Consider the following 24743-nt stretch of genomic DNA (forward strand, 5'->3'; position numbering starts at 1 on the left):
AACAATCCAAACAAAATGGCATACAAGGTACTGCTCAATTTCGGCATTCTATACAGGGGTTTTGTGCATTATTTTTCCATTTGATAGAAAACAGGCAGAGAGAGTAAAGGTTATAAAACAAGTTAGTAGCTGACTCAGGACTAGAAATTAGGTCTTCTGGCTATAGTTATATGCTTTTTCACATTACACCATGACAGTGTCTAAATAGCTAATATATATTACTGGAAAAAGTTACTGAATATTTCTTTGAAATAATTATTGACTACTGAGAAGTCTACTGCCATAATCTTTACATTTGTCTGGAATGGTAATTTAGTTGGGGAAGCCCCTAAAAGTAGAATAGATAGGCAATTAGATTTCAAAATTGGAAATCCACAATTGTTTGAGGAAAAATTTGACTAGTAAAATAGCATAAGGAATTTGGCCACTTTAGTATGAATGTAGAGATTTTCAGTGCTTGAGAGTATGAAAAGCATCTCAATGCTCACAGAAATTGACAACAGCAATATCAATGTTAAAAACAAAATATAAAAATGTAAAACACATCATCTGCACTGTTGTACCTTTCACTGTGCTTAAATAATTGAGAATTGACTATGATTTGTCAGACATAATAATATGGAATATTGAAATCCATCATGAAGCTAAAAATCCATGTTGACTGAAAATTGGCTATATCAAATTCTTTTCAACAAGCATTTATCAAATGCTTATTATGAACTCCCAACTTTGGACCCAGCTGTCTTGACTGATGGTCATCAGCTACCCATTACATTTAGATCTGCCTTCAGCTACCCTTCACCTCCTGGGCATTTCCCAACAGATGTCATGCTGTGGTAATATTACAGAACCATACAGTAAGATCAACTCTTCTCATTGTTTTTGGAAATGGTTTGGCAATCACTCATGAGTCCTGTAACCTTCCAAAGAAAATATCCCTCCCTGGTCACTAGTCCTCTAAAAGTTTTCTATCCTTATTATAGAATGTAAGCTCCTTGAGGGCAGGAACTTTATTTTGTTGGTCTTTAATTTTTTATTTGTATACCAGTACTTAGCACAGTTTTTGGAATGAAAGGACACCTTTTCCACTTTTTTGGTGGTTTGCCCCTGCAAACACCAAACTGGTGAATACTGAACCTTTGCCCTTGGATGAAATACAGGGGTAGACTCCTGTGAGCCTCTAATTACATTTACTTTAGCACTTTCCAGAATGGCCTCACATACAGATTGGTGAATTTCCTCTTCCCTCTTCTGGATGTACCATATTGTTAATTCATAAACATTGAACTCACGGCCAATGACTCATGCTTGAATGAAGCTTATCTAACATATGTATTTTCTCCATAAGTCACATCACAGTCTTCTTGCACCTATGAACACTAAACAGTACTTCAGTGCTACCCTTGGGGGCTATGTTAAACAGTGAAATCACCAAAAAAAAAATAGAAAAAGGCAAAAAAAACCAACCCTAACAGAACAAAAAAAGACACTTACTTACAGTATGACAGCTAAAACAAGAAGGCACTGCTTTGTTTGACCTCAGACTGTGTGCTGGGCAACTCAAATTTTTTTGCTGTTTTGTACATATCCTCAAAAGCAACACTGAATATGGATTGTGGGGTTACAAATATAACACTGTTTTGGCAAGAGATATAATAGCAATAAAATGGTATTTTAACATTTATTTGCCATACTAACCGCTGTCACTTCTGCCCTGAAATATACTCATGGCTTCTAGATTTAATGCACACACGCCACGCATGAAAGCTTTTTTCATGGACTCTTCAAACTGTTCTTTTTCACACTGGAGTTTTTGGATCTCAGTCCTTGCAGCTTCCAAATTAGCATTTAACTAAAATAGAAAAAAGGAATGATAAAGATTTTAGACACAGGAAAAAACAATTTAGCTGTTCTATAGAAATGACTTTCCATTTGTAAATCTGTTTTCCCAGGTAAATCCTAAATGAACATACCATCCCTTCTTTTGGTGTTATTGATTTATTTAAAATAGAAAACATATAAAAAAAATACCACGTGCCTCTACTTCTGATGTGTCCATTAGCATACCCTTTTGTTCTTTAACCATAAGGTGAAAACTGGAACTTGAGGGCCCTTTGAAGCTTGGATACCAAAAAACTAGAAACCAAAAGCCTATTGGCTTTAACTATGCAGAAACAGATGCCTTTCCTCACTTCAGAAAGTTTTCAAAGGGCATTAAACAACGATATTAGCAGTGATATAAAGCTAAATTGAGTTCCACTGTTTCTTATTCTTCCCTACCTAGTTTGTTCCATTGATTTTTTTTTTAAACCAGCACCAGATGACTACTGCTTTATAATATAGTTTGAGGTCTTACCTCTTTTCATCATTTCTCTTGATATTCTAGTTTTGTTTTTCCAAATGAATTGCTACTATTTTATCAAGTTCTACAAGTATCCCTCTGACTGGCATAGTATTAACAGAATAAATTAACAGTGGTAGTCTCAGAGCCACAACAGTAATTTTTAATATATTGAAATGGCCCAGGCATAAGCACTGAATATTTTTCCAGCTAAGTAGGTTATTCTTTGTTTCTTTAAGAAGCACTTTATAAATGAATCCATACAAATCTTTGTTGTGCTTTGATAGATTGATGCATTTTGTAGTTATTCAGAATGGAATTTCCTTTTTTACTATTGCTTCTTAGATTTTTTTACTACTAGTATATAGAATTAATTTGATTTTTGAGCATTTATTTTGTAGCCTGAAACTTTGCTGAAGCTATTCCTGGCATCTTTGATGACTCCCTAGGATTTTTCAAGTAAATCATCATATCATTAGCAAACAAGGATAGTTTTACATCTTCCTTACTTGTCTTTATGCCTTTAGTTTCTTTCTTTCTTTTGTTATTGTTGCTAGCATTTCCAGAACTATGTCAAATACCAGTGGAAAGTAGTAGGCATCTTTGCTTCATTCTCATATTTACTGAGAAAGGTTTCAGTGTATTCTTATGAAGTGAAAAGAAACACAGACTACGTTGCTAGATGTGGTCACAGTATAAGACATTTTGGCTTAACTGTTTTTCTTTGTCATAAGGGGGGTATTATTCCAGAAGTGACTGTTATGTAACAACAAAAAGCATCAATAAAACTTAAATCAAAACAAAGTACTGAGTCCAGAACAAGGGAAGTGATAGCCCTACTGTATTCTACCTTGGTCAGATCACAATCAATATGGTGCTCAGATCTAGATGCCACATTTTAAAGGAAGGACATTGATAAAATGGAGTGTATATGATAGAATCCCTATAATGCTGCCCCAGCCCCAATATTCTAACTTCCTTATAGGCCCCCTGCCCCCACCTAGTCACTCCTTCCTTCCCCCCTCAATATCCTAACTTTTTCATATATGCCTCACTATTCACTAGAACAATAGGCGAGTCCATGAACTCATATTTCTCACAGAACAGCAAGTGTGTCCATGTGATGGGATCCTACCCACTGCCTCTAGCTAGCCACTGCCCCCAGACCCATTCCTCATATTTCCCACAGAAATAGCAGGTATGTCCATGCACTCAAACCACAACCACATCCATCTAGTCTCAGACAGAACTACAACAGTCAATCAGAAAGCAGCACCACCAGGATGCCCAAGCAGGATGTGGACCCCAAAGCTAGAGAAGGGACTTTCCCTAAGTAGGTACCTGCACAGTAATAATAAAGAACTGACCTAGAGTGAATTTATGATGTAGAGATGCTTATTATAATATCATTATCATACATAGGTACCCCCCAAATGGGTTTTTCTGTATGCATTGTGGGTAATTGCATGCACAGTTGCACTGTGGTTAGGACCACTCCTCTACTACCCAATCCCTTAACAAACCCCTCCTGCCTTTTAAATATTCATGATTTCTGTTATGTAATTGCATCTTTACCCTATACAAATCCATCTTGCTTTCTCTGAAGTTGCTGGCTCCTCTTGGAACTTAGCCCACTTCATGAGAGGCGTCAATCTCAAGAAATGCCTATACTTGGATTAGAGGTGGTCTGACTCTGAATTCTTTGAGACAGTTCCACCACAACACATCATGAAACCGTAACAGTTTTTGGCGTCCCTGAGTGGGCTGAGTTGAAACTGCAACATGTAGAGAAGGGCACCAGAAGGGTGAAGTTACTACAGTCCATACTACATGAGGTTTCACTGAAAGAACTAGGGATATTTAGCTGGGGAAAAGAAAGTTTGGGAGGTTATGACAGATATTTTTAAGTATCTGAAAAGCTGTCATGTGAAACAGGAAATAGACTTGTGTTGCTTGGTTGATAGGGTAGAGTAATGAGTAAAGAGTCAAAGAGGCAGCGAGAGAAAATTCTGGCTTAACATAATGAAAAACTTAACAAGCAGTGCTGTCCAAAAGTGAGATGCGCTGCCTTGGGAGGTAGTCTCTCTTAAAGGGAAGGCTGGATGAAGCTTTGCTGTAGAGTTCAGCTCTGGGTTGGACTCCAGGGCTTCTGAAGTATCTTCCAACTCTTGAGAATCAATGAAATTACTTTTACTTCAAATATGTTCCCCATTTCATTGTAGAACCAACTTTTTTATTCTATAGCAGCAATATAATTTTATCATGAAAGAAAATTGCAAAAAAATTTGCATTTTAAAAAACTGCTCAATGTTTTAAAGTACACATTCTGTTAATAAATAAAAAGGTTTATCTGTACTTTTATTTTGGCTAACATCCATGTACCTTTTTGAACGGTAACTTCAAAGTGTGAATGCTGTAAGTTCAAATCATCTCAAGAAGATGCAAACTCCATAAGAGTTTCTCTCATAGTGTTTAACACAGTGCATCATGGTGGGTACTTAAGAATAAATCAATAATTTGTATTTTTAATGTTGAACAAATGAATGATAAAAAAAGAAATTTATAAATATATGAAAGAGTAAAATTTTAGAGGCTCAACTTAAAGATAATTAAGAAATCTTTTTCTCTGCACTGGCTATTATTTGGAGTATCTTGCTTTCAAAAGTACTACTCAAACTCACAATATTACAAGTGGTGTTTGTTGAAGTCGGCTATCCTGCTTATTTTCTTTTTCTTTATCATACAAAGGCAAAGAGCTTAACTGGAAAAGTACTTACTGCTGCAATTTGAGCTTCATAATCGCGGGAAATCTGGAGGCAAATTTCTTCAGCTCTGGATTGACAAGCTTTTTCAAATGCATCTTTCCACTGTGATTTCAGTGTGGAGCGCCAGGCCTTCCAGATTTTCTTCTTCAATGTTTTGTGGTAATGCTGGTCAGCTAACTTAGCTTCATAAATCTTAATGAAAATAATACGAAAAGGGAAAGGAATCTTAAATCGATAGACAATATGTGTGAAAAGTAGAATACTGCTTTATGCAGTCATAGTAAAAATAATAAATAATACTTCTTCAGTAGTTCAATGATGGTTTTTTTCAGTATGGGTATACTTGTTTTCTATGTCGATTGTAACCCCTGCTTGGTAAGCTCTTCAAAAGTTACTATGATGAAAAAAAAATTCATCACCCTGTAGTCAACTTAGTGATAAATATCTCAGCTAGTCTAAGCCCAACCTCATATGACAAATGTACAAAATAAATACATAAATGCAAGATAACTTGGCAGGAAGAAGACATTAGCATCTGGAATGATCAGGAAAAGATTTGTCTAGTAGGTAATGCTTGAGCTTTGATGGAAACTAGAGATTCTGAGAGGTAGAGAGGGACATTGCAGGGAGAGAGGACATTCTAGGCACAGGTGACAGCCTGGTCAAAGGTATAGAGGTGGGGGGGGGGAAAGTGCTGTCTACAAGAAACAGCAGAGAAGTCAGTTTGGCTGGACTCTAGGATGCATGAGGGGGAGTAATATTTAATAACGTTTGTAAGGCAAATTGCAGTCAGGTGTCCCACTTTCAATAAGTCAGGCAGTGACAGACTTTAAATGCCAAACAGAGGAGCATTTGTCCCTTGAGGTAATAGGAAGCCCCTGGAGTTTACTGAGAAGCAGATTGAGAAGGTCAGACCTATTCTGTAGGTGAATCACTGTGGCAGCTGGATGATGTATTGGAGAGTGGAGAGACTAAGACAGGTACACAATTAAGATGTTATTGTGAAAGCCCAGTATTAAGGCTGGAACTAGGTTGGAGGCCTTGCAAGTAGAGATTAAGGGGAAGATGCAAGAGATTTTGTGGAGGTGAAAATAAGACCTGGTAGATAATTGGATATGTGATAAGGTTGAGGAATTGAGGATGACCAAGGATGTGAACCTGAGTGACTGGAAAGATGGTGGTAGCTTCAACAGGATAGAGAAATCTGGAAGAGAGGTAGATTAGGAGAGAAAAAGAGTGAGTTTTGCTTTGGACATGTTGAGTTTGAGAGACCCATAGGATATCTAGTATGAATTAACGAATTCACCTCTACTCTGTGTGACAATCAATACAGGCAACATCAGTTTGCCCAGGTGGTATCATTAGCACCATACTGAACAAACAGAAATGAATGCTATATTCCCTCTAATCATCATATTTACCATCTTTTGAATAAATGCCTGTGACCTATAATTTCACTGATGGAGGGAACTTCAATGAGGAAGCTGTTTCTAGTAATGCAGATCAAAATCTGTTCTTCAATTTAGCAGGCTTAGAGAGTTGCCTGAGGCACTGAGAGTTTAATGATCTCCCAAGGTCACAAAACTAGTTATGTATCAAAAAACATGATTATCATTAACATACCCTATGGCAGCAAGTGATATCCCAATACCTTTCAGCATTGCACTTAAGAGGAATTCCTTTCAGTATATGCCAAAAGCATCTATGAGGAATGAGGGATGCAAATGCCTTCTAAATGAGATCACATAAATTCAGTAACTCAGTTTTTGTCAGTTATCAAATAAAAACCTGTGACTTCAACAAAAGCATCAATAAATCACTTTAGCTCCTTCCAGGTAGAGACATTTATTGTACTGTCTTTTTATACATACCTCCTGTTTGGCCCTGAGGTGTTCAATCCGCCAGCGGAAGAATGTTTTCAATAAATCTATTCTTTCCTTTTGCTTGCTTGTAGCTTCAGTCAAGGTAGCAATTACCTATAAAAACAACATTATTATCATGTTAACAATTTGTACCAAAGCAACTTTTACATGGGTAATGAAGAAATCAGACTATATAATGCTTACACTGGACAATTTTGTATTACTATTACACTCAACCATACTTTCATTTCAACAATATTTGAAAAATTCTTGATTTTACTTTCCTACTCAAGCACCTCCAGTGGTTTCTTATTACCTCTAGGATAAAATAAAATTTTCTCTGTTTAGCTTTTAAAGGCCTAAACAACCTGGCCCCTACCTATCCTTCACTCTACTCTTCCTCCTAGATTAGTCTCTCGGTCTCTGATACACCCTGCTCCTGTTTCTCTGCCTGTGCCTTGGCCATCTCACCTGTGTGCCTTTGATTTGGTTGCTTTCTGCCTCTGATTCTGAGTTCCTCTCCCTTTAAGATGAAGCTCATACATCACCTTGTTCAAGAAGCCTTTCCCAATCCCAACGGCTAATGTCCTCCCCTGACATTACCTTGAATTTAACTACTTCATATATGCTTGTATTTATTTGCATTTATTATGCATGTTTATGTATGTACTTGTCTCCCTCATTGGAACTGGAAGCTCTTTGTGAATAGGGATTTTTATTCTTTGTACTTGTTTCCCCAGCACCCAGAATAGTAACTCTTACACAGGAGGTGATTAATAAATAGTTGATTAATTGATCTACTTGTGTTTTGGAATTTTAGTCTTTTCCTCTTAAGTTCATTCACTTTCTACCCCATTTGTTGGTAGCCACACACCTCCAGGGCTGAACTTCCTCAGCCCCCTCTCAAATTGGGGTCATCAGCTGTGTTCACTCCTCTTAGTAGCCCACGCTAGGGTGTGTGTGTGTAGGGCAAGGGGAGGGGGTGGGGGGGGAAGATGTGTAAGGTCGCTGTAGCCTGAGGGGATCTCAGTGTTGACCCCAGGCATAAACCCATAGGTTGGATTGTGCTTGTTTCTGTGTCTCTGCCCTAAGCATGGAGAATGGGGTGGGGTGAATGGGTGATGAGTTTAAGGGTCAGTGTTTTCTGATGTTAACACATAAAGATTTTTATCTTGGGTAGAGAATATTGCTTTACCAGTAGATTTTATCTAATATTTTAATTTGTAATGGGAGGGGGATTCAATGGAGGTGGGTAGGTGGAGAGAGAGGGGCTAAGGGGAAAGGAGAATATATGTGGAATTGATTAATATAAAAGAAAAAACATCAAAAGGCAACAATTTTAAAAATAAAAAAAGAATTACACATATATAAGTTATTTATGAATTGAATATATGTAAGTTCTTATTCTTTAATATATAGTATGCTTTGGGGAATACATAGTGGAGAGGTATAACAAAAGGACTCTGAGGAATGGGAGAAGTACTGTAACAGAAATGTTGCGCAACAAGTGTTACTCCAGTTTCTGAAACTGATATCCCATGAAACTGATACAAAAAGACATTCCTATCTATCCTTAAAGCCTAGGTACCCTTCTGCCCAAACTCAATAATCAAAACTAGCAGGGAATGTGAAAACTCTACCATTCCCTGCATACCTCTGGGCTCAGGAGGCAATGCAGCACCAAGTTAGAAGCTTCCTGATAAAAGCCTCCATGTTATTGTCATTCAATCATTTTCAGTTGTGTCTGACTCTGTGGTCCCTTTGGAATTTTCCTTCTCTAACTCATTTTACAGATGAGGACACTGAAGCAAACAGGGTTAGGTGACTTGTCCAGGATCAGCAGCTAGGAAGTGTCTGAGGCTGGATTTGAACTCAGGAAGATGATCCAGATCCAGCACTCTATGCACTATGGTGCCACCTAGCTGCCCGAGTATTGTTACATTTCACCCAATACTAGTGTCAGCCAAGACCAGCTAACAGTTACTTGTTGACTGCATGTAGCCAGTGGCAAAGATTCTACAGTATATGTCACATCAGTATATGTCAAGAATCTTGAAGGCAGACACACGTTTCTCTTTGTATTTTGGAGAGATTTTTCTTTCCTATACTTTAAATGATCAAAAATAGTTTCCAGACTTTGAAAGGCTCTGAAATTCAAAATTAAGAAAACAGAGAAAAATCACCTCATCTTTTCTCCCGGCAGAAGTTTCATAAGTCTTTTGTAGCTCACTCAGATCATCGACTTGGTTCTGCATTCTTCTTATTTGTGCTGCATGCTTGTCCCTCTCTTTTTTCATTTCTGCTCTATGGCAATCAATAAAATTAAGTTTCCATTTACTTAATTCAGCAAGAACATTTGTCTGAGGAACAAGAAAACTGACAATCAGTATACATAAGTATTTAGAGTTTCTTAAACTATTTTAGCACAGTCAATCTATTGCCAATGATAGCTCTAAAAAAAAAAACCACACAACACAAATCTAATCTAACATATTATTGTGGTTCAAGACAAGAACTAGAGGTTAAAAAGGCAAAAACAAAAATCAAAAAACTCAGTCTTCTAATGGAAACGATGAGGTTTGGCATTTTTCCTTTATCAACCATTATTTTTCCAAAACATAATATGAACAGGTAAAACCTATTAAATTACCAATAGCCATGATAAAGAAATTAACTTGTTCTACGCCAAGTATTGCACATGAAATTTCTTTTACTCTTAAATTTTAATGACTCTCTGTTCACTGAATGGGTCTTTTTGATTACTCATAGCAAATATCCATACTAAATGCAGAAAAAATGTAGTCTGAAGGATTAAATTATCAATGTATTCAAATATTTACTGAACATATTCTATCTATAACAGTATTCTGTTACATGCTATACAACCACCCATAAGCTTATAATCTAGAAGGGGCAATAAGCTATGTCTGATAATAACTACAATATAAGAAAATGTATAATAAATCACATATAGGAAGTATGGATAATAACTGCTATGAGAAACTCAGGAGAGATCTCTTTTGGCTGGAGTTATCAAGAAGGTATCAATGGAGTTGGGTATGATTTTGACAGGCAGGTTGGAAGTTGGACATTTCAAGGGTTGAAATGGCATCAATAAAGCAGGAAAGGAGACAAGGGTGAGCCATGTGGGGTACAGCCAGATGAAATTACCGGTTGTATGTAGGGATATAGTGGAATTAAAAATAAAGATGGGGTGGCCAGGTAGCACAGTGAGTAAGAGCACTGGCTCCAGTGTTGGGATGACCTGGATCGAATCCCAGGCTCAGATACTCAGCACCACACCCAGAAATAACTGGCCGTGTAACCTTGAGCAAGTTACTTAACCCCGATTGCTTAAAAAAAAAAAATAAAGATGATTAGGGCAGCTCGGTAGCTCAGAGAATAGAGTACCAGCCCTGGAGTCAGGAGTACCTGAATTCAAATACAGCCTCCGACACTTGACAGTTACTAGCTGTGTGACCTTGGGCAAGTCACTTAACCCCAATTACCCTGCCTTTACCAAATAAAAATATACCAGAACTTACAGGGACTACAGTTTCTCCATGTATATAACTACTTAGCCTTAGTTATCTTTGGTGGTTCAGATATATTGCTTGAAAACTTTTTGAAATAATTTTCCAATTGTGAGTTTATACAAATACATACATACATATATTACTCACACAATATAATTATTACCAAAAATGAAAAATCTGGGAAAAGTCATGTTCCCAGCATTCTTCCCACCTAAATATTAATATGTTCTTCTGAACACTGTAGATAGATATCCTATGTCAAGATGACAGCAGATTCCATCACAGTATATTAATTTTACTAGGTTTGTCAGAATACTATAGACTGGGCTTTTTTTTTTTTTTGGTAAGAACTAGAAATTAAGAGGATATCTAAAACTTTACTTTGATGTAGGAACTATTTCCATTTAGTCAGAAAGAAGATAAATTAACTTTAAATGAGAGATTGCCAATTTAAATGGAGAGGTAGAACGATACAGTGTAATCAGGAAGACCTGGATTTAAATCCTGCCTCAGAGGTTTACTTGCTGTGTGTCTCTGGGAAAATTACTCAACCTATCTGAGCTTTTTAATGAGTTTCCTCATCTATAAAATGAAGGGGTCGAACCCAAGGGACCCTAAGTTCTCTTCCAGCTCTCAAAAACTATTAAACTTATGATCTTTAAATAATGCCTGGAGGCCCAAAATAGTGGATATTGCAATGAAAAGCAATCTTTTTTTCTTTTAAATGACATGCCTTTCCTAAATTAGTATATGACTAGTCTCTGTGCTATTGGAATAAAAGCATGAGAACCTGAATTGGTTTCAATGCTATCCTTGATCTGCTATGGCCAAAGTCAGACAGTAATGTGGTCCTGTATTTTAAAAGTTCAGTAAGGTACCCAAAGATGTCATATAAAAAACTTCCAGGTACTTTGGAATTCAGCAAAATATGTTGGGAGAGCTTAGAAACCATCTGAGGAAGTTAATCAGTCTATCTAGAAAGGTAAAACACAAATCCAAATAACCTTGAATTCTTGATTTTCTACAAATACTATACCTTAAGACCCGAACTCCAGAGATCAATTATATTTTCTATCTTTCGAAGGTTGTCATCAGTAACATATGGTTCACTAAAAAATTTGTCATAAGATTCTTTTTCCCTGGGACTAGAAGTTCCTGGTGAGGAAGAGTCATTTAAATGATTTGAGCTGAAAAAGTCCATGATTGGATGAGAGATCCTCTTTGGTGGTGACAATAATGGTAAAGCTACAAATACAAAGAGAAAATTCTTTATCAGTCAAGCAATGTTAAAAAATGTTCCAACCCAGTATTGTCTTACACTGAAAAAGTCAGTTGTAGGATGCTATCCTACTATGAGTAAAAAAAAGATGAAAAAAGTACACATCCTCTCTCCTCCCCTTCCTCTCCCCCCACCACCAACTATGGGCATATTTAACTTGGATATTTTTTCTTTTTGTTATTGACTGCAAGAACTAGAAATAGATTGATCCTGTAGACCTTGGAAATGATCAATTCTCTCCTTCTGTCCCAACAATGTTTAGTGAAATTTAGGACTAGTTTTGGCTGCTAGAGTCTTATTGAGCTCTTGGTAGGATTTCTCGTTTTCAGTCTCTGCCACAGATGTTGGTTCATAAAGCTACTTTATCTTCATGGTAGCTCTTTTGGTGAATGTTCATCAGTTACATAGAAGAATTCCTAACAATTGATATTTCTTGTTCAAACTCTGTCAAATCCTTAATTGACATCTGCAAGAAAAGCCTGTGAGCCATCAATCCATTCAGATGCTGCTTTCTTTAGTATCCAGATTTAATTTTTAGGGAGAACATAAAAAAATCAATAAAACTCAGTTTCCCCAGTAGTAATTTATGCCCACTTGGTAACAAGACAAAAAACTCATATTAAGAAAACTAATGACTAAGTTAATGTCTAGGGATGGTCTAAAAACTGCGACAGCGCCTTCTGGTCCTACCATTGCAAAATGGAAAGGACAAAAGTGTCCTTTTGTAATTTCTCTGTTTTACTGGTTGTCATACTTCAAGACTTCACCACTTTATAACCAGGAAATGGGTAATAGCTAGCCCTTGGAAAATAAACAGAGCCTCTCAATGGAAATAAATTTTATTTCTAATTTATCTTAAATTAGTAGAAGTTCCTAACACTTTAGTTTTATGTTTTGTTCCTAAAACTTCAAGGCAAGATCAAAGGTGAGCTTTTGCTGATTATCATATTAGACATTATCCTTTTTCCATATATAATCAACAAATATTAAGTGTATACTTTTCCTAAGACACTGTGGTAGACTCTGGGGATATAAAGACAAAAAGGAAAAATAATCACTGCCCTCAAATGCACTACTATTGAAGGTTCACTGCTGGTGTCCTATATAAACATGGTAGCTGACAAGACAGGCAGCCTCATTACTAGAAACTTGAGAGCAAGATCAGAGTCAGTCACACTCTAGTGCTTTTCCATCATCTTGGAACCTAGCCACCTGTGCAAGGGAGACCTCATTTAAGTAAACCCTATTGTGCTTTTCGGATACTGTGTTTTTTATAAATTGAAGGTTTGTGGCAACCCTGCATTGAGTAAGTCTATCAGCATCATTTTCCAATAGCATGTGCTCACATTGTGTCTCTGTGTCATATTTCAAACTTTTCCATTATTATTATATCAGTGATTTTTAAATTATGATTATTTTGGGGCTCCATAAACCACACCCATAGAAGACCTCGAATTTGATTGATAAACATTGTGTTTTCTGACTCCTTTACCAACTGACTAGTTAATCTCCTATCTCTCTCCTCCTTGGGCCTACCTTTTCCCTCAGACACAACAAAACTGATATTAGGCCAATTAATAACCCTAAAATGGCCTCTAGATGTTTAAGTGAAAGGAAGAGTCAATTGCTGTGGCAATTGTTCATCAAAAGTTCATTGTTGTTTTAAGAAATTGCCATAGTCACCTCAGCCTTCAGTAACCACCACCCAGATCAGTCAGCAGCCATCAAAACTGATGCAAGACCCTTCACCAGCAAAGAGATTACAACTTGCTGAAGGCTCAGATGATGCTTAGCACTTTTTAGCAATAAAATATATTTTTTTTAGAATTCTTTTTTTTAAGCAATTGGGGTTAAGTAACTTGCTCAAGGTTACACAGCCAGTTATTTCTGGGTGTGGTGCTAAGTATCTGAGCCCGGATTTGATCCCCAGGTCATCCCAACACTGGAACCGGTGCTCTTACTCGCTGAGCCACCTGGCCGCCCCGCAATAAAATATTTTTAAATTAAGGTACGTATTTTTTTAGACATAATATTATTGCACACTTAATAGATCACAGTATAGCTTAAACATAACTTTTGTATGCACTGGGAAACAAAAAAATTCATTTGACTCACTTTATTGCCATATTTGCTTTATTGCGGTGATCTGGAACTGAACCTGCAATATCTGAGTTATGCCTGGAGAAATTAGGGGAGGCAGATTTCAATTTAACCTAAGGAAGAAATCTCTGATGATTAGAGCTGGTTAACAAAGAAATAAGCTACCTCCTGAAGTAAAGCATTCCTTTTTATTAGAAATGTTCAAAGAAATGCAGAATAGTCACAAGCATCTCTTAGAGTAATATTAATTCCTATATTGGATGGGATTTTGATGAGATGACTTCCTTTCAAATGCTTATTCTATGGTTTAAGTGATTTACACAAGGTCACAGTGACAACTCTGCCCCACTCCTGTAAGAGCTCAGTGGTCTTGCTATTATTCCACACATGATGCCTAACTCTTAGTCCATACCTTCAATATACAATGTTTATAAAATCTTAAAAATGAATCCTGAGGAAGCTGGGGGAGGAAGGAATGGGATACTATAATACTTTAGAAGGCAGAATTTTAATGTTCCATTAGCTTTTGATTTTTGTTAATTAAAACTATTCTTAATGACAAAATTTGTAACAACCAAAATTTTATTTTAGTATCTACCCCACTCAACTTTACCCTTAAGAAAATCAAGATGCCATGTGACATCACTTACTAACTTAGTCACCTTATAATAACATTTTAAATATGAAAACTATGATTGAAATAAGTTGGCAACAGACATGTCAAAATGCTACCACTAAGCATTAAGTACTCCAGACAATGCTAAATCCAAAAGTAGTTGCATAAACTACTCATCAGAATACTTCTGATAAAAAATTCCTTAGATTATATGAAATGATACACAGTGTACCAGTATTGTGTTGATTCATTTGCTTTGCTATCTTTCTTTGTGATATGAGAGGATTCCTTGATTGGGGAGGGAGTATGGAAGGAGGATCAGGGAGGAAGAGAATATGTAGTAAACAAAAAAATGCAACTATCTTGAGATAACCATACCTTCTGCTTTTGAAGTACTTGGATTGTTGATTTCTATTACTCTCCCAGGTTCATTTCTGTACTCTCTTCCTGTAGTAAAGGAAGATAAATATGATGTATATACAGCTGGATCTTTATTAGCAGGAATAATGAATCCCTTGAAGTGGAAGCATGCATTCAGATCTACACTATTTGAAGTTATAATTATGTAAAATATAATAATTGCTTCTAGTTCCTTGGAAATGTGTAGGGAGAATTTGAAAAGTAAAACCACTTAGGGGACTTTGTTCACACTAAATGAGGACCAATTTTACACATCCTTGAATAAAATAAATTTTACAATATATATTCACACACACATATTATCTATATACACAAATATATGTGTGTGTATATATGTATAATTTAATATTCACTGAAATACAAAAAATTAATTTTTACACTAAGGCAGCTCACTAAGCAAAACACACACTGGTAATATGGAGATATTTTAGGTCCAGTGTCAAGGAAGAAAGTAATTAATAACTGATAACCATTGGGCCATTCAAATAAAATGAGCTAATAGATTTAGAGCTTGCAGGGATCTGAGAGGTCACATCCACTGTCACCCCTTCACCTTAGAGAGGACACTAAGGCCCTCGGTGGGAGCGACTTGCTTGAAGTCACAGAGGCAACGTTATCCCAGCTGGGGTGGCCTCAAAGCCAGAACTCTTTCCACTACACCATGATGCCTCTTGTCATACCAATTACCGTGTTTCCCTGATAATAAGAGCTATCCCGAAAATAAGCCCTCCCCTTACTGTGTAAGATTCCTCTAAAATAAGCACTCCCCTGAAAATAAGCCCTATTGAGACTGCTACTGTAGTGAAGGTGATCCCCTGCGCTACACGCTACATTACGATACCCTCTGTATGCACCGTCCTCCCCCCCCCTCCCCCGTGAAACGCACGCGGCGCTCCGAGCTGCATCCAATCAGAGCTGCAGCAGTGAGCGCGTCATCCTGTTCTTCCCCAGTGATTTGCTTGTAATCACTGTAATTACAATTTGCTTGTAATCACCAAATTGCTGTCAATGTTCATTAAAATAAGCCCTCCCCTGAAAATAAGCCCTCTGGTGTTTTTCTGTCCAAAAAAAATAATAAGACAGTGTCTTATTATTGGGAAAACACGGTAGTTGGTAATTAAAACAGGAGGTGGCGGGAGGAATTGTGATTTATTTCTTTACCAGACAACCCTGGAGTCATGGAATGTTCAAGTTAAAAGGAGCCTTAAAGGCCTTGAGACCAACCACAACTTTGAACAGGTAAGAGGAAGGAAGTCTAAAGAGATGGAGTCACCTGTTTTTGGTTTCACAGCTAGCTGTGCCTGAAGGGTACTCTATTTTGTGTTTCAATGAAACTGAAAATAAATCCCAACTTCTACAAAAAAAAAAGTCACTTAGTAGAAATTATAGTTTATTTTTTTTCAACGTAATAATAGTATCTTAGAATTGGAAGGGATTTCCAAGGTCCCAGATTCCTACCTATTCTTGAACAGGAATCTCCCCATACAACATCCCTGACCTAAGGTTTTCCAGCCTCTTTTTGAAGATTTCTAGTAGAGGGAGACTCACTACTTAACACCAAATTTCTCAAAAAACTCTTAATTGTTTTTCTTTACACTGAGCCTAAATCTGCCTATGAAACTTCCACTCCTCTCTATTGCCAGACTTCCAAAATTAAGCAGAATGAGTTCACTCATTGTGTTCTGGCTTGTAGAAATAATTTTAGATCCCAATCCTGTCATATGATATGTTAACTATCCCTCCAAGGGTTTTTCATCTGCAAATTTGATAGTATGTCATCTAAAACTTTATTTAAGTTTCTGATAAAAATTCTGAATAGTATGGAAAGCATGCCACTACAGACTCACTTCCAACATAATATCAATTAACTAATTATTATTCTTTGGATCTGAACATTCAATCAATTCCAGATCCACTTTGCTGTAGGTAAGCAGCCTAGTACATTAGAAAGAACACCAAAAAGGGAGTCACAGAAACTGAGTTTAAATCCCAGCTTTTCCACTTATTAACTGTGTGACCTTGGGTAAGTAATTTAACCTCACTAGGGTTCAGTTTCCTCATCTGTAAAATGAGAGCACTGCACTAGATAAGTCCTCGACTGCCTTGTGGCCCTAGATCTATAAGTTGGAGTTTTTAATTTAGAAGTTATTATCAGAGGTTTGTTTGATGTTAAATCTTTAAGAGGCAGCATGGAATGAAGGGTAAGGCAGTGAACTTGAGGCTGGGCAGGCCTGGGTTCAAATCAGATAGTACCTATGATAACGCTGGGCATGTCAATAACCTGTCTCGGTCTTATGTTTCCTTATCTGTAAAATGAGGGGGTTCAACCAGATGACCTCCAAGGTCCTTTCCTGTTCTAAATCCATAGTCCAGTGATAATACAATCTAGTCTGCACCTCTCCCTTTTGTCCACAGGGGCAGCAAGAAAAACTTTGTTAAATGACTAGCTGAAATTCAGATACGCTACAACATTTTCCAAATCTACCAGTCTAGCAAAAAAGACTGCCAAAAAAAATATCACTATGGGGGCACTATGCTTGATGAAGCTGGCCTCGTGACATTATCCTTTATAAATGTTTTCAAAACAATAATTTAATTCTGCAGGAACTGAGGTCAGGTTTTCCAGTCTTATAATTTGCAGATTCCACCCCTTCCCTTTTGGGAATATAGGAACATTTGACCTCCATGACTTTTCAGAGATCTTTGACAATAGCTCAGTAATCACATCTGTCTGTACTCTGAGTACCCAAGAATGTAGTTTGACTCAGTCTGGACACTTAGCATCAGTTCAGTGCTCTCTACTACCTCTTATTTTTACTTTCAACTTGAGTGGTGTGGGTCCTATGGAGAACCTGAAGATCCTTTCAGGAGATCCATGGGGTAAAAACTATTTTCACAACACTAAGACATACAAATTTCTTATATATGAACATGGATATAATCCACATAAATAAAAGTTCTTTGGGGGGGAGGTCCTCAATAATTTTTAAATGTGTAAAGAAAGGTATCCTGAGACCAAAAAGTTTGAGAACTATGGATGTAAAGGAACTATTGATGTTGACTTGTAAACATGGCTACAGGGTTATCTACAAACTATACCAAGTGACACCATAAATGGGGAAAAACTGAGAACAAGGGAAAGAGCAAGACTGAGAAAACTTTTGGTTGAGCCCAGGGGAAACATTTAATACTACTTATTAACTGTGTCATGTGTAAATAGTACTGATGTAAGTATAAATATTGCAGAATTTTAGCATTAGTTTCACACTTACTAAGAAAATATGAGTTTATACACAACACACACATACCTACACCTACACAATCTCCTTATACATCATATTCAGAGATGATCACTATCTACCGTGTTTCCCCGATAATAAGGCACTGTCTTATTATTTTTTTGGACAGAAAAACACCAGAGGGCTTATTTTCAGGGGAGGGCTTATTTTAATGAACATTGACAGCAATTTTTATAAACAGGTAAATGTGAACAAAAAAATGTACCTTTATTCAATAAGCAAATCACTGGGGAAGAACAGGATGACACGCTCACTGCTGCAGCTCTGACTGGATGCAGCTCGGAGTGCGGCGTGAGTTTCACGGGGGGGGGGGACGGTGCATGCAGAGGGTACCGTAATGTAGCGCAGGGGATCACTTTCACTACAGTCTCAATAGGGCTTATTTTAGAGGAATCTTACACAGTAAGGGGAGGGCTTATTTTCGGGATAGGTCTTATTATCGGGGAAACACGGTACTTGCATGTGAATAAAAAGTCTTCACAATCCCTTCAATGGGTTTTTGTGATCTCATTGGTATAGACATTCCCTCCACATAGGCAGATGTAATATCATGCCTTCTGATCCCTTGTAATTCTTATTTATGTCTCTCCATAAATTCCTAATTAGTCAATCTTCTATCTACCCAATATGCTTGTGGCCTTCTATTGCTTCTTTAAAAAAAAAAAATCACATGCATTTGTATCCTGTTCCCCTCACAGTTTCTTCACTTTGAATAAAATATATCTATCTTCATTTAACTTCTAATACCTATATTTGTTCTGTATCAGTCATATTGGCTATGATCCAAAAACAGGGCCTTTACATCCATACCCAAATCATTGAAAAAGTCTTAGTATCTAGAATGTTTAGACTCGAGGACTATGTAATTCCTATGGCCAACCTGATCCTTTTGGCATGGCCACTTTGCTACAGGGCATAGTTATGGTGCGTCCACCATTGTTGTTGTTTGGCCTTCATTCTTGAAGAGGACCATAACATCAGGAAGGTGATGTCATGACATGCAAATGAATTGGATTTAAGTGAGGGAGGCCTGTACAAAGTGACCAGTCTTACATTCTCCCCCTAGGAGTCACCTGGGTCCAGTGGAAATATATGTATCAGGGGAGCAGCTACATGGTGCAGTGAATAGAGCACCGGCCCTGGAGTCAGGAGGACCTGAGTTCAAATCCGGCTCAGACACTTAATACAAAAAACTAGCCGTGTGACCTTGGGCAAGTCACTTAACCCCAACTGCCCTCCAAAAAGCAAAAAAAAATATATATATATAAGGACAACTGAAGATGGTCCTGGATGAAGTGGGGGAACTTGGCCTTTTTGAAGTTAAGGTCTTTAACAGGTTTCAGTTTGACTGAGGCAATGCCCATTCAGTGATTAAGACTAGGTAAGAAATGAGGTAGAAAGTTGTCTCTTTACCTGGTAAAAAAAAAAAAAAAATCAATCCTGGCGGGAAAGACCTTCAGGATTTCTGGCCAAACAGAAATAATTGCTAGTTATTCACTCTGAGTCAATCAAGGCCCAAACAATGACCAAGAGGGGCTTGGCTTGGGACCTATTGTTGGCCATTAGGTCATTCACAGAGATATTATGTAAACCCCTAAGAGGCATCTCATTGTTACAGAATTTAAGAGACAATGAGGAATAGTAAAATTAACATTTGACTAGGAATCTGGAATCCTGGGTTATAATTATCACTTGCTAGTTATAATCTGACCCTCAGTTTTTTCATCTATCATTTACTAGTACTTAGTCTCTCTGTGTCTCTGTTTCTTATATCTGTAAACCAATGTGTAAGAGCATATTGGATAGGTGAAATATCACATAAATATATGACAGTATTAACATAATAATGACATCATATAACACAAACTACAGAGACATAAGCATGGCATAGAGAGCTGGCCATGGAGTTGGAAAAACCTGGGCTCAATTCCTGCCCATCTCCCACACAAGACACTCAACCTTTCAGTGCCCCAGACAACTCTCTTGCACTATGATGTTGTTATAGAAGGTGCTAACTTGCAGTGGTAGAATGAATTGCCAACACCAATGAAATGATAGCTCTGGTCTACACCAAAAAGCAAAACATGGAAAAAAAGAGTAAGCATAGCTGGGTAAAATTTGCAGGTAAAATGAATGAATAGCTTTTAGAAAAGCCAAGAATGAAATGCTAATAGACCAGAAGGCTTGGTATACAGAGCTGTCCTCAGGTTCCATGCTCTGGGACCTAGATACAGAAGTTTTAAGGCTGGATTTGAACTCAGGTCCTCCTGACTCCAGGACTGGTGCTTTATTATTCACTGTGCCACCTAGTTGCCCCTCCTCTGGGATTTTCAATAATCTAACACCCCTGGGGGGAATCTAAGCTGTAAATGTTAGGGGCAATTAGTGGAATAATTATTCAATCCATTTTTAAATCTGTATATTGTGCTTCTTTAAATCTGTTACTGTTCAATCAAGGGAGAACAATAAAAAAGTTTGCTGCTACTTTATTCCTAAACTATATAGTAGTGAATAAAAATTTCTTTAAAAATTGTGAAATTGGGGGCGGCCAGGTAGCACAGCGAGTAAGAGCACTGGCCCCAGTGTTGGGATGACCTGGGGATTGAATCCGGGCTCAGATACTTAGCACCACACCCAGAAATAACTGGCCGTGTAACCTTGAGCAAGTTACTTAACCCCAATTGCTTTAAAAAAAAAAATTGTGAAATTGGTGAATAATAGAGAATAATTAGCCTAACAGTTTATTTCACTGTATATTTATGATGAATCAAAGGAAAAAGTTATGTGATAGTACAACAAAATCTTTATTCAGGATTTGAGTTTCTTTCTACACACCAAAGGATTAATTTGAAATAGAATTAAAATGACTAAACTGGAATAAAATCTTCAAAAACTTCATGTAAATTCTTTAATAATTAAACATTTTTATATTATCATCCTACTACTGAGGTAAAAGAGTACTTATTAAAGTACTTATGGCTGATGAACATGCGAAGCACTGGACTATAATTACATTACCAATATCAAATCTGCTACTTAACTCACTGTTTTACAAAATATATATAGTTTTAATACTTTTTCAGCAACTTAAGTCATTACCATCATCATTATAAGAAAGCATTTACTGAATACCTACTAAGCACATGCAAAAGTGATATACTCTCTATATAAGGAAAGTTAGCTTCTAACTTGCTTCCAGAAAAAAATTTCATTACTAGTACACATTTTAAAAATAAGATAATAAAGTTGTATATTGGTTATGTCAGGACTCCCACCCCAAGACCATCCCTCTTTTTACGCCTCTCTTTTCTTACTATTAGGAGACACCTTGATTTCTAGAACTAAGGCCCAACAAGCAAGCTGTGCCCTGAGTTTGGCATAACAACAATCCTTTGCACTAACTTTCCGGATGAATTCTGCTGCAGCCAAATCAAGGAACCGGTTCAAACCACCCCCAAGTGGTCCTTAAACTCAGACAAGCACCTGTAGGAAACACATTCCAGTCACAAAGCCCATCTATGTATGAATAGGCTTTTTGTCACGAGGCAAACTTGCCTCATTGTTGCTGTTACACTTCACTGCCTGGTTCTTTTTCTAGCCACAACTAAATGTATCAAGGCTTAGCCTCGCTGCCTTGGGTCTCCTCAGTTGTAGAAGAGGTGCTGGCACATGTGTTTAGTTTCCCTCCTCCAACAGAATAAAGAAGGCTTTTTAACTATAATTTCTGTGAGCTATTTGGTTTTATCTTATTTTATTTTTCAGAGTTAATAGCTGGTGTAAATCTCTGCGGCTCTTTGGTCAGAGTTGACAGTTGGTAATATCTGTGGTTCTTTGGTCATTTATTTTCAGAGTCTGACAGTTAATAATCTAATTTCATATTCTTAAAATATATACTCAATGATAAATTATTAAGTCAGTATTGTTCATGTGTGGCAATCTTTTACATTAACAATATACTCTCTCACCTGAAGTATGTGGCTCTTCAGCCACTGCACTCAATATCCTGTCATCTGTTCCCCCTAATGACTTAGGATAAAACTGCTTTGAGGTAATTGCATTACTCTTTGGTGTCACCACAGCATATCGAAGCAGTTCTTCATATTCAGTCTATAAGAAAGCAGTCACCAATAACATTAAGATGTGATTATGATTTAAACATTTGTTTTTAAAGAAAAGTCTTCTACCTCAATATATGTTCAAAAGACATTTATGATCAAATTTTTCATTAATCACCAGGGCTATATCATAGTAAATAAATTTTCTTTGGAGAAAAACAAATTTTATCTACAAACCACCCTAACTTTTTTAAGCAACACAGTCCTGAGTTTCTGTATAACTATATCATGCCAATTTAATGATTGTATAACCTAGACATTGCCCAACAGTGCTCCATATAGAAATGGCTTATCTATAGCTTGTCGACTGCTGTGGCTGTCATTACAACAGAGAAAGGGAATGAATCCTCTTGCATTCCATACTGCTTTGTATGAAGTCAAGTTGTCCTTTCTTTTTTTTAAAGAAAAAGTTATTTCCTAATTAAATGTAAATGTTTAAAACAATAATTAAAAAATTTTTTTTAACTTCCAAATTCTCTCCTTCCTGTCCCTCCCCACTCCTTGAGGGCAAAGAATTTGATATTGATAATACATGTCAAGTCATGCAAAAAATTTCCATATTAGCCGCCCTATCTTTTTAATTAAAGCAGAAAGTTTATTTAACATGAAATTTAAGAGTTATGAAATTTTACTTTGTATGAAGTGAACCTAACAGCTATTTCAATGCCTCAACTCAATTCCCTGCAGAAGTGAACTAAAAAGAGATCATCAAAAAATTCCTTTGAAGAGTGCAAACTGGCTTTAGAGTCACAACTTATTTGGCAACTTGAACTGTCCGGGCTAGCCAAAGAACCAGAAAGACAAAACAGGCCTCTGATAAATTGAAATAGGTGTCACAAAATCTAAGTACTTTACCAAAAGAAGACCCTCAGGTGCTGACTCAGAGCCTGCTTATTTTTAAACTTATAAATACTAATCTGGCAAGCTTGAATATGTCATTGGCAAAATTCATAGCCAACTAGAAGCAATGGGGGCAATGGGAAGTAGATTGTTACTGTAAACGGGCACTTAAAAAGGAGGATAAAGTGATAATTCAAGGGACAGAAAAACAAAACAAAAAAAAGAATGTGATCTGTAAAAATTACAGCAGTTTGAGTAATTTAGTGTATGGACAAGGAATTCTCCATATATCCTCATTGCTCCTGAAGACATGACTGTATTATAGCAAATTACAATAAAATTCATATTAATAATCTTAAGTCCTCAAGAAAAGTTTAAAGCAGGAAAGTGTGTAATTCATTTTAGAAATATTTCCATTAAAAAGGTTTGATATTGCTTTTAATATTTTAAGACAATATAAAGAAGATTTACTTATATGAAAAAGACCATTCTTTAACAATGCCAGATTAATGATGTGTTATTTTATCAAAGAAATGTAGTTTCTGAGTTGGAAGGAACTTGGAGATGCAGGCACATAAGGAATCAGAAATCTCCTCTACATATCTCTAGGAAGTAGCCATCTAGTCTTTAGTGGAGACTTTCAGTAAAGGGAAAATGACTTCTAAGGCAGCTTATTCTACCTACTTTTGGGCAATTTTCAGTCATTATTGGCAAATTTGTCCTTATATCAAGCCTATATCTATAGTTTCCGCCCACTTTTCCTGATTTTGTCCTCTCATCCCTGTTCCACATAATGATCCTTCAAATATTTGAAGATAGTAATGATCTCCCTACTAAAGCTTCTCTTTTTCAGATTACACATCTCTAGCTTCTTCAATTGATCCCAATACGACATGGGATGGTTTCTCGTCCCTCACTATCCTGGCTAGTCTCTTCTGAAAACATTTGAGTTTGTCAAAGTTCTTCTTAAAATAATAATAATAAAAATAGCTAACATTTATATGTGGTAGGCACCGTGTTAAGCACTTTATAATTATCTTATATGATCCTTATAACAACCCTGAGAGGTAGGTGCTGTTATTTTTTACAGATGAGAAAAATGTCCCTTTTTACAGATGAGAAAACTGAGGCAAACAGAGGTTAAGTGACTTGCCCAGGGTCACACAGCTAATAAATTCCTGAGGATTTGAACCCAGATCTTCCTGACACCAGACCTAGCACTCTATCCACTGCATCACCTAGCTGCCTTGAAATGTTCTAAAATGTGGTAGTCAGAACTGAAAACAATAAATATTCCACAGGTGATTTCACCAGGGCAGAATTTAGTCACCTCTTTGGTTCCAGATAATATGTTTCTATGGGTAAAGCCTAATCCTAGCTTTTTTGTGTTGTCATGCCAAAATGCTAATTCTGATGAACTTAGAATCCATTAAACTTTCTGGGACCCTTAATAAGGCTTCAGGACTGTAGAGATCTTTTTTGGGGGGGGCAATTGGGGTTAAGTGACTTGCCCAAGGTCACATGGCTAGTTTTTGTGTTAAGTATCTGAGGCTGTATTTGAACTCAGGTA

At 36.9% G+C, this 24743-nt stretch overlaps 1 protein-coding gene across 3 annotated transcripts in view; it reads right to left on the reverse strand.

Annotated features, from left to right (window-relative positions):
• Window positions 1-24743, reverse strand: part of POC5 (POC5 centriolar protein) — a 65262-nt gene that overhangs the window by 24353 nt on the left and 16166 nt on the right. For 2 of the 3 annotated variants that reach the window (XM_069096251.1, XM_069096252.1), the window contains 7 exons: window positions 22184-22325; window positions 14878-14946; window positions 11541-11749; window positions 9152-9328; window positions 6978-7082; window positions 5119-5298; window positions 1699-1852 (listed from right to left, as the gene is read on the reverse strand). In XM_069096251.1, the coding sequence (XP_068952352.1) occupies window positions 1699-1852; window positions 5119-5298; window positions 6978-7082; window positions 9152-9328; window positions 11541-11749; window positions 14878-14946; window positions 22184-22325 (1036 nt within the window). The remainder of the gene's footprint in view (window positions 1-1698; window positions 1853-5118; window positions 5299-6977; window positions 7083-9151; window positions 9329-11540; window positions 11750-14877; window positions 14947-22183; window positions 22326-24743) is intronic. The other variant, XM_069096253.1, reaches the window with a different exon arrangement.

Source organism: Petaurus breviceps, unplaced genomic scaffold, assembly GCF_028583685.1.
Source record: "Petaurus breviceps papuanus isolate PSGF00001 unplaced genomic scaffold, PetGlider_PUasm1.0 229, whole genome shotgun sequence".
In the NCBI taxonomy this organism is placed as follows: domain Eukaryota; kingdom Metazoa; phylum Chordata; class Mammalia; order Diprotodontia; family Petauridae; genus Petaurus; species Petaurus breviceps.